The 19,579-nt window shown below is 37.7% G+C and overlaps 1 protein-coding gene and 1 pseudogene across 1 annotated transcript; both read right to left on the bottom strand.

The window, feature by feature from the left end:
* On the bottom strand, nucleotides 4,276-5,440 carry LOC102168472 (annotated as a pseudogene).
* On the bottom strand, nucleotides 17,074-18,036 carry LOC102183807 (olfactory receptor 52N2-like). Its single transcript, XM_005689780.2, has one exon. The coding sequence runs from the start codon at nucleotides 18,034-18,036 to the stop codon at nucleotides 17,074-17,076; it is 963 nt and encodes a 320-aa protein (XP_005689837.2).

Genomic DNA, 19,579 nt, shown 5'->3' with positions numbered 1-19,579 from the left:
ACGGGGGAGCCTGATGGGCTGTGGTCTATGGGGTCGCACAGAGTCAGACACGACTGAAGCGACTTAGCAGCAGCAGCAATCTACAACAGAGGAGGCAAAAACTTAACAATGGAGAAAAGACAGTATCTTAATACATGGACAGTTTACAAGTAAGAGAATAAAATAACTGGACAGCTACATGTAAGAGAACAAAATTTAGAACATTCTCTAACACCACATAAAACAGTAAACTCAATAACACCTCTGCCTTTTCCACCCCAGTTCTGCCAGTTCTATCAGAGGCAAGGAAGTTAGCATCAAAATATCAACAATTTTATGACACACATCGGGGAAAATAAAGCTTTAGATCTTCAGTCAAAAAGGCCTGTTTATATTTTGCCCCCAATTTAGGTGAATTTGCTCACTCAGGCAGCATAGACAAATGAAAATCTCGATGGGAGGGCCTGGCCACTAACCACACCAATGTGGATAGATCAGAATGTATGGTCTATTTAGAGAGAGGTTGACTAGTGTGAGGGAACAGGGCTCAAGTCATAACTCACTAATATCAGATGCCCAACCAAAGCTTCTTATTCAGATGAACGAGTTAGAACAAAAAGTTAAGAATTTTAGTCTAAATAAAGCCCCTATACTTTAAGTAATGATTGAGAAGAATAATTGTCCCCCACCCCAAGTCTCCTTTTTTTTTTCCCTTTGCTTACAAACATTACTATTTGTTCTTTCCATTGTACCATGTCTTGTACAGTATTCAGATTGTAATAACCTCCCTTAAAATTTCTTTTTCTCTTTCCTCCTTTTCCTTTTCTTCTGTAATGCTTTCATTTCTCTTTCTTTCCATTTTGCTTGATTTTCTTCTTTTATGGCCTCAGAATTCCAGATTTAAGTGCAACCTAAGTGCTTATCACTACTCTGCTGCTGCTGCTGCTAAGTTGCTTCAGTCGTGTCTGACTCTGTGCAACCCCACAGACGGCAGCCCACCAGGCTCCTCTTTCTCTGGGATTCTCCAGGCAAGAACACTGGAGTGGGTTGCCATTTCCTTCCCCAATGCATGAAAGTGAAGGTGAAGTCGCTCAGCTGTGTCCGACTCTTGGCCATCCCATGGACTGCAGCCCACCAGGGTCCTCTGCCCATGGGATTTGCCAGACAAGAGTACTGGAGTGGGGTGCCATTGCCTTCTCCATATCACTATTCTTGGGTGCAATATTTTACTCTCGAGAACTGTGCTTAGCAAAATGTTCCACTTGATACACACAACTCTCCACAGAACATTCAGCACCACTTGCACACAATCCCATACACAGTAGCCTACAAACTCTGTGTGTGCTGTTGTTACCTGGGGGCTTAGGGTGTGTTTGGGTGCATGAAGATAGTATTGATTGTATAAAAAAATCTGTGCCTTTGATCTTTTAACATAAAATATCCAAAGGTAAATAGATAAGCACAATTGTCTAGTATCTCTATAGATATTTATTGTCCCAAAGGAACTGGGGGAAAATACCAGACTAATATTAAACTTCTTTTCTGTTGACTGAGATGCCTTTGACTTCTGAGCTCAAACATAGAAATGGTAAACTCAAAATCTCTAATTATCCTGCAAAATAATTGAGCCATCTCTATGCCATCATGTTCAATTTTTAGCATTCTATAAAATTGCTTTGGAAATAGCTTAAAGTTACTTTGAAAGACAAGGTAGGTGTATGGTGTTTTTCATTTCAAAGGGAAAAAATAAATTTGCTATTCATGGATTCTGAAAGACAGAACTCAGGGCAAGAGGGAGATAAGATTCTAGTTATAATTTTGGCTTAACATTCCAGCTCATTAAAACATTCAACCATACTGTTGGCAGAGTCTTGTGAAAAGGCCATGTGGAATGCTCCCCGAGCTTTGTGTTCTCCTAGTTGTACTGTTTTGTTGTTCTATTTTCTTTATGTCTGTGTATCTACACATGTGTCCATATAGAAGTGGCCAAATGATTCTGGGGATTCTGCAAAAGGAAGATAAGTTTCACTGCCCTGGCATCCCCTTGTAATTTCTTTATATTTCCTTTCTTTTGGAAATATATCACATTTTAAAGGAATTATTTAATTAAACTGAAATATGTGTGGGAGTTCTTTGTACTTAATACATTGGTTCTAGATCTAATCAAACTATGTGAGGTTGAATGTGGGAAGACTGAGTCTTTTTCACAAAGCCACTGAGCCTAGCCTCACAACTTTGTTACTAGGGCACAAGATGGAATTTGAAATTTCATCCACCTTTTTTTCCATTTCTTTACTTCTCTCCTTCTTTCTCATTTTCCTCTTTCTATGCTTTTTTCTCTCTTCCTTCTCATAAATACTGAGTAGAATATTCTTTCATCATCATTTATTTTATAATTATTTAAAAATTCCTCAGTGATTCAGCCTGCTTGCTCTAATTTTTTAGTTGTAATTCATAATTCATAATTATATTGTTGTTGTTGTATTTATTTTCTGTGAAACCAACTTTGTGTTAACAATGGGGAAGATAGCATAAAATTAATTGGGAATTCTTACTCAGTGCCTCAGATATACGTCATTTATTGCATTTTATTTTTTCAGATTTTTAAAAAATTTATGTTCTTGCTTCAGTTTTTATTGTTGTTGCCTCACATACACTCTCCCCACAGTGCAGCTTATTTACATTATTGTATTTAAACTTTAATTTTAATATTCTGAGATATAAAAAGTCTAGGAATATATATATTCCTTTATATATAAAATGAGGCTAGTAATAGCTATGTCATAATTTTGAAGTAAAAATTCAATGAAATATACATATATATTTGTTTCAAATGGCAGTTTAGGTAAATTTCTTGATCTGTTTCCTAGTGTGCGGATATGATTTAAGTGAGAATACATGATGGGAGAAATTTACCAAATCCAAAAACAGAAGTCCAGAAGAGAGAATTTTTTTCTGATTATCAGTTTATAATTTTTATTACATGCAAACACTTAAATTATTTTATTTTTTTAAAAATTCATTTTAAATTTTTTAGAAATTCAGGTTTTTCTTCCAAGCATCAGAATTAATCTCGCAAAAATACATGGAATTTTCATTATAGTTCACAATTATTTTATCATATATTTGTTGTTATTCAGTTGCCAAGTTGTGTCCAACTCTTTATGATCTCATAGACTGCAGCTCTCCTGTCCCTATAACATTATATTAAAATATATTATCCATATTAGCAAATGATGAGCATAATCTTAATCTAATATTTCTAACTCTTCCTCTGTTTGTAACCATATCCTGATCCCATTCTATTTCTTCAGTTTTCTCTTGAATTATGCCCTTATTTTCTTCACTTTTCATTCACTATCACTGTTTCTGAATACCACATTTATGATTCCTCTTTCATCTCTTTTATTATTCATATTTCCAGATGTCTAAATAAGGTGCTCTTCTCTTTATTGTCCCTGATGATTAACTGTTGCTCTTTCAATGTTAAAATTAAGGAAAGTAGTTAGCTCAGACATCTTTAATTGGCTGAGTACATAGATTTTCTTCAAGTCTGCTTTCCTGTACTTATAAATCCTTTCCTCACATAGCCATCAAATGTTATCCTGTGTACTTTTCAAGATTCTGTTTGAAATAAACTCAAAGGAGTACATTCCAGATTATGAGCAGCTCTAGTAATCATATCTACTCCCACTTCATTTGTATTTACACTGACACAGTCAAAGGCATCCAATAATTTCCTAGGAACAAAAAAATCAGAAATAAATTAACAGCCAAGGTTTTTTATTCCTCTTAAGTTATGCAAGTGTCACATAAATACTGAACAAAAAGGTTGACAAAGACCCTTGGAAATCAGCACATTCAGGGAAGTGTTTCTTGCTTCCCTGTAACACACATGACAGTTCACTTAGGTGCCTTCCTCAAACCTCCAGAGTTTCTCCAGGCTACCAGATCTTCTTTATTCTTTACGATATACTCCCTCACAGTGTTTGGATCAAAGTGCATTCATCATCAAGCATTTGCTTCAAGTTGTATATTCTATTATTTCATTCTGTGCATCCATTCCACAAGATCCAGCTAAAGTTAAACTGCAGGGGAATACAACAGTTTCTTGTCAATTTTATTTTTTCTATCAAATTAGAGTTCTCAGATTATAAATTTTGTGATTGTTTCATAAATCTCATAAGAGTATATTGACAGGTATTTTCTTTTGACCTCATGGTTATCAAGTTTTATGCTTGTTCTCTTCCTTTCTATATATTTCTTTATAATTATGCTAAATCCAGATTCTATGTATTAGATTTGTCTTACATTCAAAGTGTCTTTCTCTCTAAAAAACAGCTTGATCACTCCTTTACAGATCTACTTGGTCTTCACACCATAGACAATTGGATGAAAGGGAGGGGGGACAGTAGATAGAGGTTGGCTATTAAAATGTTGATATGGTGAAGTATGCTGTGTTCCCCAAAGCAATGAGTGAAGAAGGCTGGGACATAGATGATGACAATAGTACATATATGTGATGTACAGGTGCTGAAGTCTTTGTGATGGGCATCTGCAGAAGATAGATTTCTACAGCATGGATAAATATGGTATGACATTAAAATGCAGAAAATATCAAACCCTCAAATCAACGTGGCAGCTATGAGACCATCGATGGCATTATTCTTGATGTTGCCACAGGATAGTTTGGCAGAGACATATGTTCACAATAAGTGTGTTGAATAAGTTTGCCTTTGCAGTAGGGAAGACACTTGATCAGGAAAGTGAATGGTATCATAAGCAACACACTTCAAAGGTGACAAGGTCAACTTTGGTAATTATGGTGTTGGTGAGGATGGAAGAATATCATGGTGTGTGTTAGTTGCTCAGTTGTGTCCAACTCTTTGCGACCACATAGACTGTAGCCTGTCAGGCTCCTCTGTCCATGGGGTTTTCCAGGCAAGAATCCTGGAGTGGGTTGCCATTTCCTTTTCCAGGGGATCTTCCTAACCCAGAGATTGAAACCCAGTCTCCTGCATTGCAGCCAGATTCTCTACCATCTTAGCTACCAGGTAAGAATAGCACAGAGGGTAGCAAATGGTCACATAGCAATCCAGAGTTATAAACATGAGCACACCAGACCCCATGCCTGTCAGCATGTGGATGAAAACATCCGCACAAGGCAGGCATTAAAGTCAATCTCTCTGAGACTGAGCCAAAAGATACACAACATACTGGGAACAAATGAAGGGCACCCACTAGCATCTGTAAGGGACAGTAAGGCTAGGAAGTAATACATGGGCTAGTGAAGGGCCTCCTCATGGCAGATAAGATAGATAAGCCCACAGTTCCCCGTGACAGCAATGATGTACATGAGTCAGAATGACATTGAGATCCACATGTGTGGAGGTTCCAGTCCAGGAATCCCATTGAGGATGAAGTATTTTGGTGTCGCACTGGAGGTTTTGACTCCATGCATGATGGCCAGTTGCAAAATATTTTACTTTTGGTATCAATAAATGTGTCCTATAAAAGAAGGGAGTAGTTTTTCAGTCAGAGTCAAAAGATAGACAAGTATTTGCACAATACAAAGTATATTTAGAGGAAAAATCATCTTTTTGTACCCTGACTGTGCTATTTGATCCTACTGAACAGTCTCGAATCTGCTACCAAATCAAAAGAATTCAAACAGTGCAAATATAGTAGCAAAGACCTGGTCTTGCTTGGCTTTATACTGTTAACTCTTTCTATAAGTATCTGTTCCTATTCCTAGGCCATTCACTAGCCCTTGCTTTTGTTTTATCTACAAATTTCCAAATGTTGGACTCAATTTTAACAAAACTTATTCTCTTAAGTCATATAATTTCCCTTCTTCCAAGAAGTCTTTTCTGTTGTGTCCACTGGATTATAGTCAAATTTTGTGAGCACCTAATTATTGCACTGAAAGATGAACTCTCCAGGTGGGTAGGTGCCGAATTTGCTACTGGAGATCAGTGGAGAAATAACTCCAGAAAGAATGAAGGGATGGAGCAAAAAACAACACCCAGTTGTGGATGTGACTGGTGATAGAAGCAAGGTCTGATGCTGTAAAGAGCAATATTGCATAGGAACCTGGAATGTCAGGTCCATGAATCAAGGCAAATTGGAAGTGGTCAAACAGGAGATGGTAAGAAAGAATGTTGACATTCTAGGAATCAGCGAACTAAAATGGACTGGAATGGGTGAATTTAACTCAGATGACCATTATATCTACTACTGTGGGCAGGAATCCCTTAGAAGAAATGGAGTAGCCATCACAGTCAACAAAAGAGTCCAAAATGCAGTACTTGGATGCAATCTCAAAAATGACAGAGTGATCTCTGTTCGTTTCCAAGGCAAACCATTCAATATCATGGTAATCCAAGTCTATGCCCCAACCAGTAATGCTGAAAAAGCTGAAGTTGAATGGTTCTATGAAGACCTACAAGACCTTTTAGAACTAACACCCAAAAAGGATGTCGTTTTCGATATAGGGGACTGGAATGCAAAAGTAGGAAGTCAAGAAACACCTGGAGTAACAGGCAAATTTGGCCTTAGAGTACAGAATGAAGCAGGGCAAAGGCTAATAGAGTTTTGCCAAGAGAACACACTGGTCATAGCAAACACCCTCTTCCAACAACACAAGAGAAGACTCTACACATGGACATCACCAGATGGTCAACACTAAAATCAGATTGATAATATTCTTTTTGCCAAATATGGAGAAGTTCTATACAGTCAGCAAAAACAAGACGGGGAGCTGACTTTGGCTCAGGTCATGAACTCCTTATTGCCAAGGGGTGGGGGAGGGGGGAAAGTCGCTCAGCTGTGTCCAACTCTTTGTGACCCCATGGACTGTAGCCTACCAGGCTTCTCAGTCCATGGGATTTTCCAGGCAAGAGTACTGGAGTGGGTTGCCATTTCCTTCTCCAGGGGATTTTCCCAACTCAGGGATCAAACCCGGGTCTTCCGCATTGTAGGCAGACGCTTTATCCACTGAGCCTTATTGCCAAATTCAGACTTAAATTGAAGAAACTAGGGAAAACCATTAGACCATTCAGGTATGACCTAAATCAAATCCCTTACTATTACACAGTCAAAGTGAGAAATAGATTTATGGGACTAGATCTGACAGACAGTGCCTGATGAACTATGGATAGAGGTTCATGAGATTGTACAGGAGACAGGGATCAAGACAGTCCCTAAGAAAAAGAAATGAAAAATGCAAAAATGCAAAATGGCTGTCTGAGGAGGCCTTGCAAATAGCTGTGAAAAGAAGAGAAGTGAAAAGCAAAGGAGAAAAGGGAAGATATACCCATCTGAATGCAGAGTTCCAAAGAATAGCGAGGACAGATAAGAAAGCCTTCCTCAGTGGTCAGTGCAAAGAAATAGAGGAAAATAATAGAATGGGAAAGCCTAGAGATCTCTTCAAGAAAATTAGAGATATCAAGGGAACACTTCTTGCAAAGATGGGCTCAATGAAGGACATAAATATTATGGACCGAACAGAAGCAGAAGATATTAAGAAGAGGTGGCAAGAATACACAGAAGTATACAAAAAAGATCTTCATGACCCAGATAATCATGATTGTGTGATTGCTCACCTAGAGAGAGACATCCTGGAATGTAAAATGAAGTGGGCCTTAGGAAGCAGCACTATGTCAAAGCTAGTGGAGGTGATGGAGTTCTAGTTGAGCTGCTTCAAATCCTAAAAGATAATGCTGTGAAAGTACTGCACTCAATATGCCAGCAAGTTTGGAAAACGCAGCAATGGCCCCAGGCCTGGAAAAGTCAGTTTTCATTTCAATCCCTAAGAAAGGCAATGCCAAAGAATGCTCAAACTACTACATAATTGCACTCATCTCACATGCTAATAAAGTAATGCTCAAAATTCTCCAAGCCAGGCTTCAGCAATATGTGAACCATGAACTTCCAGATGTTCAAGCTGGTTTTAGAAAAGGCAGAGAAACCAGAGATCAAATTGCCAACATCTGCTGGATCATCAAAGAAGCAAGAGAATTCAAGAAAAGCATCTATTTCTGTTTTATTGACTATGCCAAAGCCTTTGACTGTGTGGATCGCAACAAACTGTGGAAAATTCTGAAAGAGATGGGAATACCAGACCACCTGACCTGCCTCTTGAGGAATCAGTATGCAGGTCAGAAAGCAACAGTTAGAACTGGATATGGAACAGCAGATTGGTTACAAATAGGCAAAGGAGTACATCAAGGCTGTATATTGTCACTGTGCTTGTTTAACTTATATGCAGAGTACATCATGAGAAACGCTGGACTGGAAGAAACACAAGCTAGAATCAAGATTGCTGGGATAAATATCAGTAACATCAGATATGCAGATGACACCACCCTTATGGCAGAAAGTGAAGAAGAACTTAAGAGCGTCTTGATGAAAGTGAAAGAGGAGAGTGAAAAGTTGGCCTAAATGTCAACATTCAGAAAACTAAGATCATGGCATCTGGTCCCATTACTTCATGGGAAATAGATGGGGAAACAGTGGAAACAGTGGCAGACTTTATTTTGGGGGAGGTTCAAAATCACTGCAGATTGTGACTGCAGCCATGAAATTAAAAGACGCTTACTCTGGAAAGAAAGTTATGACCAACCTAGACAGCATATTAAAAAGCAGAGACATCACATTGCCAACAAAGGTCCACCTAGTCAAGGCTATCGTTTTTCCAGTGGTAATGTTTGGATGTGAGATTTGGACTATAAAGAAAGCTGAGTGCGAAAGAATTGATGGTTTTGAAATGTGGTGCTGGAGAAGACTTTTGAGAGTTCCTTGGACTGCAAGGAGATCCAATCAGTCCATCCTAAAAGAGATCAGTCCTGAGTGTTCATTGGAAGGACTGATTGTTGAAGCTGAAACTCCAATACTTTGGCCACCTGATGCGAAGAACTGACTCATTTGAAAAGACCCTCATGCTGGGAACGATTGAGGGCAGGAGGAGAAGGGGACAACAGAGGATGAGATGGTTTGATGGCATCACCAACTCATTGTACATGAGTCTGAGTGAACTCCAGAAGTTGGTGATGGACAGGGAGGCCTGGCGTGCTGCGATTCATGGGGTCGCAAAGAGTCAGACATGACTGAACGACTGAACTGAACTGAACTGAACTGTCTATTGGTGCTTTTTTTTAACCATTACTTTAACTGGTGGAAAATTTTTGAAATAATGCTATATAAATAATATCAATATATAAAACAGGATAAAAGCAAAATTTTCTAGCAAGAATAAAGGATTAGAACTGTAAACTTTTAAAGCAATCTTCTCCACTGTGAATTCTTTTAGCATTAAGATAACCATGGAGTTTTTGACCACAGGCCAGGACATTTTCAACAAAATGTATAAAACTATCACAATTACATTTAGTATTACTACCGTTGTTTGGCTCTATAAAATAAATGTAAGTAAAGCCATGCCTAGCCATCATTTAAACCTCTATATTGGTTTCAGGTGTATAGCATAGTGACTCAGTATATTTACAGGTTGTACAGCATTAAACTTTATTGCAAGATGATGACTAGAATTCCCTGTGCTATATAAGATATACTTTGGTGAAAATCTTACCGTTTCCTAAGAAAGATTCCTCTGCCTTTGGAGAGCAGAGAACTTTTTCTATTATTGTACAGAAATATGCTTGTTTGCAATACTATCTTTGGTCCTTGTCATATAAACATCACACAATCTTCTTTCTCTAATGCTTAACCTACATTTAATTTTTCCTGCATTTCTACTTTCTCTTCATGGCAGTTGGCAAATCCCATGGGTTTCAGAAGACCAAAAGTAAGATAATTTAGTCTTTCTTATTCAACCATCCTGTGATTCAAATCCTTCCTCTTTAGTAGTGTCTGTGTACCACTTGGTTTTTCTTCTGAATCACTCAAACTCAAATTTTTTCTTTCACCTGATGCCAAATGTTTTAAAATCCCTATTCATGACTGATCTTGCTTAGAATGACTGTACTGCATTGGTTAGTGGCTTCTCTGGGGATTTTCCCAGCAAAGGGAAAACATTTGTTTAGAGCTTCCCAGGTAGATATTCTTTAGGTCTCTAATGAGAGAAGAGGTAATTTTAGCTTTGTTGAAACTAAGTCTATATTTAGAATATATTTGAAAATGGGGAGACCTCAATAATTACCATCTAATTTTAACATTTTTTCTTTGGTAGAATATATGAACTGTGTCTAGTATTCACTGAAGTATAAGCTATAATTATATATGAGTTCCCAGAGTGCTTCAATTCCAGCCTTATAATTTTTGTCATAACTTTATCTGCATAGTATGTATGGGGCTCAAAGCTTTCTCAAAAATATTGAGTAAACAATAATAATAATATTTTCAAGTCATTAAAGATGGAAGTCACCAGTTAGTAGAAAATATACGGCAACATATGTAACAGAGAGGTTTCCAAAATACATAACGAAATCCTATATACCATATGAAAACAATATTCTAAAGCGAAATGGGCAAAAGTTTTAGCTTCCACCTGCCTCCTTGAAAAAAAAGTGTTCAATAACCTAGGATTTATGAAAGTGTATTCCATCCTCATCATCACCGGGAAAGTGCAAATTAAGATCCTATTGTTGTTGCTCAGCTAGTTGTGTCCGTCTCTTTGTGGCCCCATGGACTGAAGCATGCCAGGCTTCCCTGTCCTTCACTATCTCCTTGAGTATTCTCAAACTCATGTCCATTCAATCGGGGATGCCATCCAGCCATTTCGTCCACTGTCACCCACTTCTCCCCCTGCCCTCAATCTTCCCCAGCATCAGGGTCTTTTCCAGTGAGTCAGCTCTTTGCAACAGGGGACCAAAGTATTGGAGCTTCAGCTTCAGCATCAGTCCTTCCAATGACTATTCTGGTTTGATTTCCTTTAGGATTGACTGGTTTGATCTCCTTGCTGTCCAAGGAACTCTCAAGAGTCTTCTCCAGCATCACAATTCAGTTCAGTTCAGTTCAGTCACTCAGTCATGGACGACTCTTTTGACCCCATGAATCGCAGCATGCCAGGCCTCCCTGTCCATCACCAACTCCCAGAGTTTACCCAAACTCATTTCCATCGAGTCAGTGATGCCATCCAACCATCTCATCCTCTGTTGTCCCCTTTTCCTCCTGTCCCCAATCCCTCCCAGCATCAGAGTCTTTTCCAATGAGTCAACTCTTCGCATGAGCTGGCCAAAGTACCGCAGTTTCAGCTTCAGCATCATTCCTTCCAAAGAAACCCCAGGGCTGATCTCCTTCAGAATGGACTGGCTGGATCTCCTTGCAGTCCAAGGGACTCTCAAGAGTCTTCTCCAACATCACAGTTCAAATGCATCAATTCTTCGGCGCTCAGCTTTCTTCACAGTCCAACTCATATCCATACATGACCACTGGAAAAACTATAGCCTTGACTAGACAGACCTTAGTCGGCATTTTGGCAAAGTAATGTCTCTGGTTTTGAATATGCTATCTAGGTTGGTCATAACTTTTCTTCCAAGGAGTAAGCATCTTTCAATTTCATGGCTGCAGTCACCATCTGCAGTGATTTTGGAGCCCCAAAAAATAAAGTCTGACACTGTATCCACTGTTTCCCCATCTATTTCCCATGAAGTGATGGGACCAGATGCCGTAATCTTTGTTTTCTGAATGTTGAGCTTTAAGCCAACTTTTTCACTCTCCTCTTTCACTTTCATCAAGAGGCTTTTTAGTTCCTCTTGACTTTCTGCCAAGATGGAGCAGCTCTATACAGTCAACAAAAACAAGACCAGGAGCTGACTGTGGCTCAGATCATGAACTCCTTACTGTCAAATTCAGACTTAAATTGAAGAAAGTAGGGAAATCCACTAGATCATTCAGGTATTACCTAAATCAAATCCCTTATGATAATACAGTGGAAGTGAGAAATAGAATTAAGGGACTAGATCTGATAGATAGAGTGCCTGATGAACTATGGAATGAGGTTCGTGACATTGTACAGGAGACAGGGATCAAGACCATCCCCATGGAAAAGAAATGCAAAAAAGCAAAATGACTGTCTGAGGAGGCCTTACAAATAGCTGTGAAAAGAAGAGAAGCATCACAGTTAGAAAGGGTCAATTCTTCAGCTCTCAGCCTTCTTTATGGTCCAAATCTCACCTTTGTACATGACTTCTGGAAGAACTATTGCTTTGACTATATGAACCTTTGTCAGCAAAATGTTGTCTCTGCTAGTGAAATACCACAGTTCTGACAATATCAAGTGCTGGGAAGAATAGAAAGTGACTAGAATTCTCATACTGTGGATAAGAGTTTAAACTAGTGCAACCATATTGGAATATAGTTGATGCCATATGGTGACTGCAGCTATGAAATTAAAAGATGCTTACTCCTTGGAAGAAAAGTTATGACCAACCTAGATAGCATATTCAAAAGTAGAGATATTACTTTGCCGACTAAGGTCCATCTAGTCAAGGCAATGGTTTTTCCAGTGGTCATGTATGGATGTGAGAGTTGGACTGTGAAGAAGGCTGAGTGCCGAAGAATTGATGCTTTTGAACTGTGGTGTTGGAGAAGACTCTTGAGAGTCCCCTGGACTGCAAGGAGATCCAACCAGTCCATTCTGAAGGAGATCAGCCCTGGGATTTCTTTGGAAGGAATGATGCTAAAGCTGAAACTCCAGTACTTTGGCCACCTCATGTGAAGAGTTGACTCACTGGAAAAGATTCTGATGCTGGGAGGGATTTGGGGCAGGAGGAGAAGGGGACGACAGAGGATGAGATGGCTGGATGGCGTCATGGACTCGATGGACGTGAATCTGAGTGAACGCCGGAAGTTGGTGATGGACAGGGAGGCCTGGCATGCTGTGATTCATGGGGTCGCAAAGAGTTGGACACGGATGAGCGACTGAACTGAACTGAACTGAGCTGATGTAACAATAACTAAGCTAAAAGTACCATATGATCCAGAAATCCCACTCTGCAGTTGTAAACCAAAGAAATGCACAGATATTTGTTGCAAAAGATGTATACAGAAGATATATACAATATTGTTCATAGGAGTATTATTAACAGGAGTACATCAAAAAAGTCTTCAAGAGTACAATGAGTAATTGTATATTCACAAGTCACAATATTACTTAGGAATGAAAGTGATCCAAATAATGCTTCACAAAACACCATGGATAATTTTAAATACAATTACTGTAATTTTTAAGGCTCAAAAGTGAAGTAAGCCAAAAAGAAATACACTAATAACAGTATACTAACACATATATATGGAATTTAGAAAGATGGTAATGATAACTCTGTATGTGAGACAGCAAAAGAGACAGATGTATAGAACAGTCTTTTGGACTCTGTGGGAAAGGGAGAGGGTGGGATGATTTGGGAGAATGGCATTGAAACATGTATAATATCATATAAGAAATGAATCACCAGTCTAGGTTTGATGCAGGATACAGGATGCTTGGGGCTGGTGCACTGGGATGACACAGAGGAATGGTATGGGGAGGGAGGTGGGAGGGGGGTTCAGGATGGGGAACACGTGTACACCCATGGTGGATTAATGTTGATGTATGGTAAAACCAATGCAATATTGTAATTAGCTTCCAATTAAAATTAATCATTTAAATAAAAAAAAAGAACTGAGGTTCTGAAACTTGGAGTTGCAAGAGAGTACATAATAATTACATAATAATAATAATAATTATTGCATAACAATAATTTCATAATAATCGCAAGAATACATCTATATTTCTTTTTCATTCTGTCTCCTCCCATGTATTTCCCTTCCCTCTTCTCTCTCTTTCTCCCCTCTTCTCTTGCTTCTCTTTTACCATACCTATTTTCTCTTTTGTTTTCTTTACATGTAACCTGCCTAAATCTGAACTGAATTTTGTTTTTAATCATTATTGTAGTGCTAATATTTTTAACCTGTCTATTGTAATCCCTTGAAGTACTTTTTCTTTGTATGTGGCACACTCTTTGAACTTTCATGTGTGCTGCTGCTGCTGCTGCTGCTGCTAAGTCGCTTCAGTCGTGTCCGACTCTGTGCAACCCCATAGATGGCAGCTCACCAGGCTCCCCCGTCCCTGGGATTCTCCAGGCAAGAACACTGGAGTGGGTTGCCATTTCCTTCTCCAATGCATGAAAGTGAAAAGTGAAAGTGAATTCACTCAGTCGTGTCCAACTCTTTGCGACCCCATGGACTGCAGTCTACCAGGCTCCTCCGTCCATGGAATTTTCCAGGCAAGAGTACTGGAGTGGGGTGCCATTGCTCATGTGTGCCATTGCTCATGTGTGCATCCAATATTAACTTTAATCCGTTATTTTCTTTATGGCTTTGAATATTGTCTGTAATATTCAAAATTCAGTAATTCTGATCACTGCTTCATTATCCCCAGGAATATTTATTTTATTCTTCATTTTCTGTCCTTTATCTTCCTCAGCATTACCACCTCATTATATTTACCTACTGTCTTCTATTACAGCTTATAGTGTTTTCTAAATACTAATTTTTAATAATCACTAATTTAAAAGCATAGATTTTAATGTTTGCAATTTTTTATTTTCCTAATTAAACTTTCTTACTCTCATTTATCATTTTTGTTACTATCCCATTATTTTATTATCTCTCTGTCTAATCTGGCCATTCATTGTATCTCTGTTCTATGATTTTTTTCCTTCCCCTTTAATAGGTTATATAAAATCATTCCCATTTTTAAAAACTATAGTCTTTTTTATCTAACAGTAAACATTTCATATACCCACAATAATCTTTTCATTGTCCTACATGCTATATCTTGTCTCTCCTTTATCAAGACATTATCATAGGCTCAATATAATGATTGTCTGTGGTGGTATTGTTTTCCGTTTTTATTCATCTTTAACCAGAGTTAGATTTGTGTATTTTGAGTGTTTTTCAGCAAATATGGAACATTCGTATGTATGTTCCTTTCACTCTTATCCTTGTTGTACTTAGACATGGATGGAAGTGCAGTATATAGTTTTGTATAGCACTGTCAGTTTTTGGCAAAGTTTGATCAGCTTCTCTCTTCTTGAGGAATTGTTCTTCTTCTACTATGGCTATTAGTGTACAATGTATAAATCTGAGAAACTTCTGAAATCAAGATTTATCCTATCAATACCCCCACCTATAGTAATTATTAGTAAAGACTTATGGGCTAAATTACTAGTGCATATTTCATGCTACATTTTAATTCTTACTTGTTGTTTAATTGTTTTCTATACTTGCAGCTTTCCCCAGTTTGTTGAAGGTAGTGTGGTGTGGTGAATTATCTGTGTGGTGTAGGGAATTAAGAGAGTTGCATAAAATGTCAGGATATACTCTGATTACTTCACTGTATAGAGAAAATAATTGAATGTAGAGAGAAAGATTATTGCCAGAAAATGTCTTTACTGCAATAATCTTTGTCTTTTTGATCCATCTATAATAAAATGTGTTGCATTAGTGTGTCCAAAAATTATGACAGTTATAACATTTTTATCTCTATCTTTGGACTAATGGGCATAGATTTTAGTTCCCCAGAACAGTATGATGATTTAAGATTCTAGGATTAATGCTTATCTAACTTTTACACATGAGCAATAGATGATCAATTCTGAAGTTATTTGAGTAAAAGATTTATATAGGTACTAAATTTTTATCTCTTCCATTGTTTTTGTGATTTCTCTTTTCATTTCTATTTTTTTTTTGCTTTTAGTTTTTCCTCTCTATAATTTCAGAAACATATTTAATCTAGTATTTTTATATATACTTAGAATGTCAGGGGAAATTGTGTTCTTGTTGACATTGACACTAACATCCTTGCTGGAAATCATCAAAACATCAACTCAAGATGATCTAGTAGCAAGTATACTAGCATTTTTGGTGTAATATAGCTTCAGAAATCTCTATGTTACATATCATAGTGTTCAAAATTTTTAGCAGACATATAACATACTTTTCTAGTTACTTTCAATGATACCCTTCAATATTAATAAATGTATATTTAAAATGTGCATTTCACAACTACCTGTTATGATACATGGTTTGAACTGACAATAAAATTTATAAAACTCAGAAAGCTTTCATCTAGAACTGCATTTCCTCAGTGTACAGACAGATATAGGTAATGGAAATCAGTGTACAGTGTATCTTCATGCTTAAGTGGCCAGCAATGATCCAAGTGCAGTTTCCTAGCTTTCCAAATTTTGCAGTTCGTAACAACGCCTATTACAAGAAACAAGGGCAATCAGTGTTTGTGAACACTTAGCCATTATGCAAGCTTGCTTTGAGTGATCAACCTCACCTTGGAGTCGAAAATTTAGATTTTCAGCTTTCTGGTAGCTGAACTTAAAGAAAACAAAACTATACAGTCAGCCAAACCCAAAAGATTATAGATTTTGCTGGTGAATTTCATCTATTTCCTACTACCACTTCACAATTATTTCAAAGACTTATTCCATTTCTGCTTCAAAAACCTTCCAGAGTTATCCTTAAGAAATTATTTGTTCTAAGTTTCTATGACTCTATTTGCTTGCTTACCTTCATAGTTTTAATTTAGATCTCATCGATTCAAATATTTGAATATTATTCTCCTTAATAGGGGAAATTCAATGCAGCTTACGTAGACATGGGATAGTTTAAAAAACTAAACCCAGTAATACAAAATGATGTGATAAGAGGAATAGTGAAGTAAATGAAGTCCCTAGAATAAGTGAAGGGCCTTATGAAACAGACTCAGATTTCTTTTTCTATGGATTTCCCCCAAGAACGGATGAATCTCCAACACAGGATCAGTAAATCTTTTATTCTTTTATGATGCGCACCCTGTTAGAGGTTTGTTCAACATACAAATCATTAGGGCTCTATGCAACACATTATTTAAAATAGTTTTAAAATTACTGTGGAAGTCCTTTTAGGAAAAAGTCCTCAAATTCAGAGGCATATTTCTTATTTATTTAATTTTAACCATTGATGAGTTCTACAAAAAGGTCAGTTAATATTATAGCAGATATTCACTGAAACAATGAGATCAATTGGTTTAAAATTTATACTCAAGAATCTCATCTAAAATATTTGTCCTTCCTTGCTTTTAAATATTAATGCTTTAATCTATTTCACAGCTAAGATATCTTTCTCCTTAAAAAGTAACTTGATGACTGCTTCCCGGATCTGCTTGGTCTTGACTCCATATACAACTGGGTTCAGGGTAGGAGGCAACATCAAATAGAGATTAGCAATTATGATATGGACATGAGGAGGAATGATTTTTTCCCCAAAGCGGTGAGTAAAAATGGTGAATAAGGCTGGAACATATGTAATGACAATAGCACATATGTGAGACGTACAGGTGCTGAAGGCTTTTTGACGAGCATCTGCAGAAGACAGACTCACCACTGCTCGCAAGATCATAGTGTAAGACATAGAAATACAGAAAATATCAAAGCCCCCAATAAGGAGGGCTGCCAAGAGACCATAGATGGCGTTGACCTTGACTTTGCCACAGGACACCTTGGCCACAGACATGTGGTCACAGTACGTGTGGGGAATGAAGTTGCCTCGACAATAGGGCAGGCGCTTGGTAAGGAAAGTGAATGGAAAGATGAGCATCACACCCCTCAGCAGAGTGGCAAGACCAGCCTTGGCAATGACAGCACTGGTGAGGATGCTGGTGTAGCGTAAGGGGTGGCAGATGGCCACATAGCGGTCCAGCGCCATGAGCATGAGCACCCCAGACTCCATCCCAGTCAACATGTGGACAAAAAACATCTGAGCCAGGCAGCCATTGAAGTCAATCTCCTTAAGGTTGAACCAGAATATGCACAGCATGTTGGGTACCGTGGTGGTGCACAGGGTGACATCTGTGAAGGAGAGCAGGGCCAGAAAGTAGTACATGGGGCGATGCAGGGCCTCCTCATGGCTAATGAGGTAGATGAGTCCACAGTTGCCCACAAGAGCAATGATGTACATGAAGCAGAATGGCAGGGAGATCCAGATGTGCGCGGTTTCCAGCCCAGGAACACCATTCAAGATAAAGAATCCTGGTGTCAGGCTGGAGATATTGGCTCCAGACATAAAGCCTGACATGTGGGGGGCATTTTATATTCTTTTTCAGCAATTACTCTCTGTACAGGAGACAGAGGTGGGGTTAGAGACCAAATATGAGATAGGTTTGTAGAACTATAACAATGAAAGCCATGAACATTCATCTTGTTAGGATAATCAGGATGGTTTTTTATTTCCCGAGCTCTAGCAAAAGAATCTTTGAACTATGTTATCTAAAAATAAACAGTAGAGTCTTACTTTGTTTAATGTCCAGCAGCAAACTTTCTGCTTAGAAAGTTAGAAAGGATACTTTCTACTATCCTTACTGTCTCTGTCTTACAGCTCTTGCCTTGAAGATTATGAGGAAAGCAAGTTATATATGCAAAATTTTTCTGGATATCTTGCTAATGATAACATACTGTAGAAACTCAATAAAATTTTTGAAGTAGCAAGGATTTAATATGATTGGCATTCAAACTCTGATGTCAATATCATGCTTTTCCATGTTGTGTAAATTCAGGTGTTCTTGAGAAGGAAAAAAAAAACCAGTAATTACATTTTAAAATCATTAATAAGTTTTATCACATTTTGGTAAAATTTTAAAAATTTTTTTGAATTCATTCAGATAAAGAATTCTTTTCTTTTGGCTTCTCTGTCTTTATACCTAAAACAATTTCTTCATTTTTAATACAAACTAACACTCAAGAAACCTTTGAATTTCTGAAGATTATTGATTGCCTATACTGCTGTCATTTAAACAATATTTTATTATTACTGTACAGGTAATCAGTACAACAGACAATACCATATCTTTGGATTGCTATTTCTTGTAGGGCAGTAGAGATGACTGAAATATATTTGAAGAAATTTATAGATTCAGGGATATTTGAGTAAAATTGAAGGTTCCAAATGGTTAAAATTGTTCTTTTATTTGAAAAAATAAAATTATGTTTAAGCTGTGGCATAAACCTGAGTTCTCATGAAGCAAAGTCAGTGTCAAACACACCCATCATTCAGCAGACTTAAGTAGATACTTGTAGTGTGATGGCATGTATTACACAGCAGTGAAGCCACAAGGTACAGATTCTTTTCACTTAAATATTCAAGAAATTACCATTATGTCTACTTCTACTGGGCAGACTACATAGAAACCACCATGGAAAGAAGAAATACAAAGATACAAGTTTCAGAGGCTCATGCTGCTTCCTAAGCTGACTTCATCTTGTGTGAACCATCTCTTCTAATAAAAAAAGGCTCTCCCAAACCTCTCCTGATATGTCACTACCTAGAGAAACTATCATTTCATGGACCTGGATTAGAAACACTTAAAAATCTCCAGTGTCCACCATCTTTTATGTATACACCATGAGGAAATGAGGTTAGGTCTAGCCACCCATAAAGACAAAAACCATTGTCTCTTAAGAAGTGAAAGGGAAAGAGAAATACATTGCTTCTTGCTAATGTTGTCTTTTGGTAATTGTGCCCATATTCTTAGCCATTGTACTATAATCCAGTAATATCACTATCTTTTCCAAATGGCTATTTTTAAAAATTACCCAAACGTACCTCATTG

This window comes from Capra hircus, chromosome 15 (assembly GCF_001704415.2).
Source record: "Capra hircus breed San Clemente chromosome 15, ASM170441v1, whole genome shotgun sequence".
NCBI lineage: Eukaryota > Metazoa > Chordata > Mammalia > Artiodactyla > Bovidae > Capra > Capra hircus.
This window is presented reverse-complemented; position numbering and strand designations above follow the sequence as displayed.

What these genes read in the sequence shown, in the direction of transcription:
- LOC102183807 (XM_005689780.2), bottom strand. Translation starts at nt 18,036, where the DNA reads ATGTCTGGAGCCAATATCTCCAGCCTGACACCAGGATTCTTTATCTTG.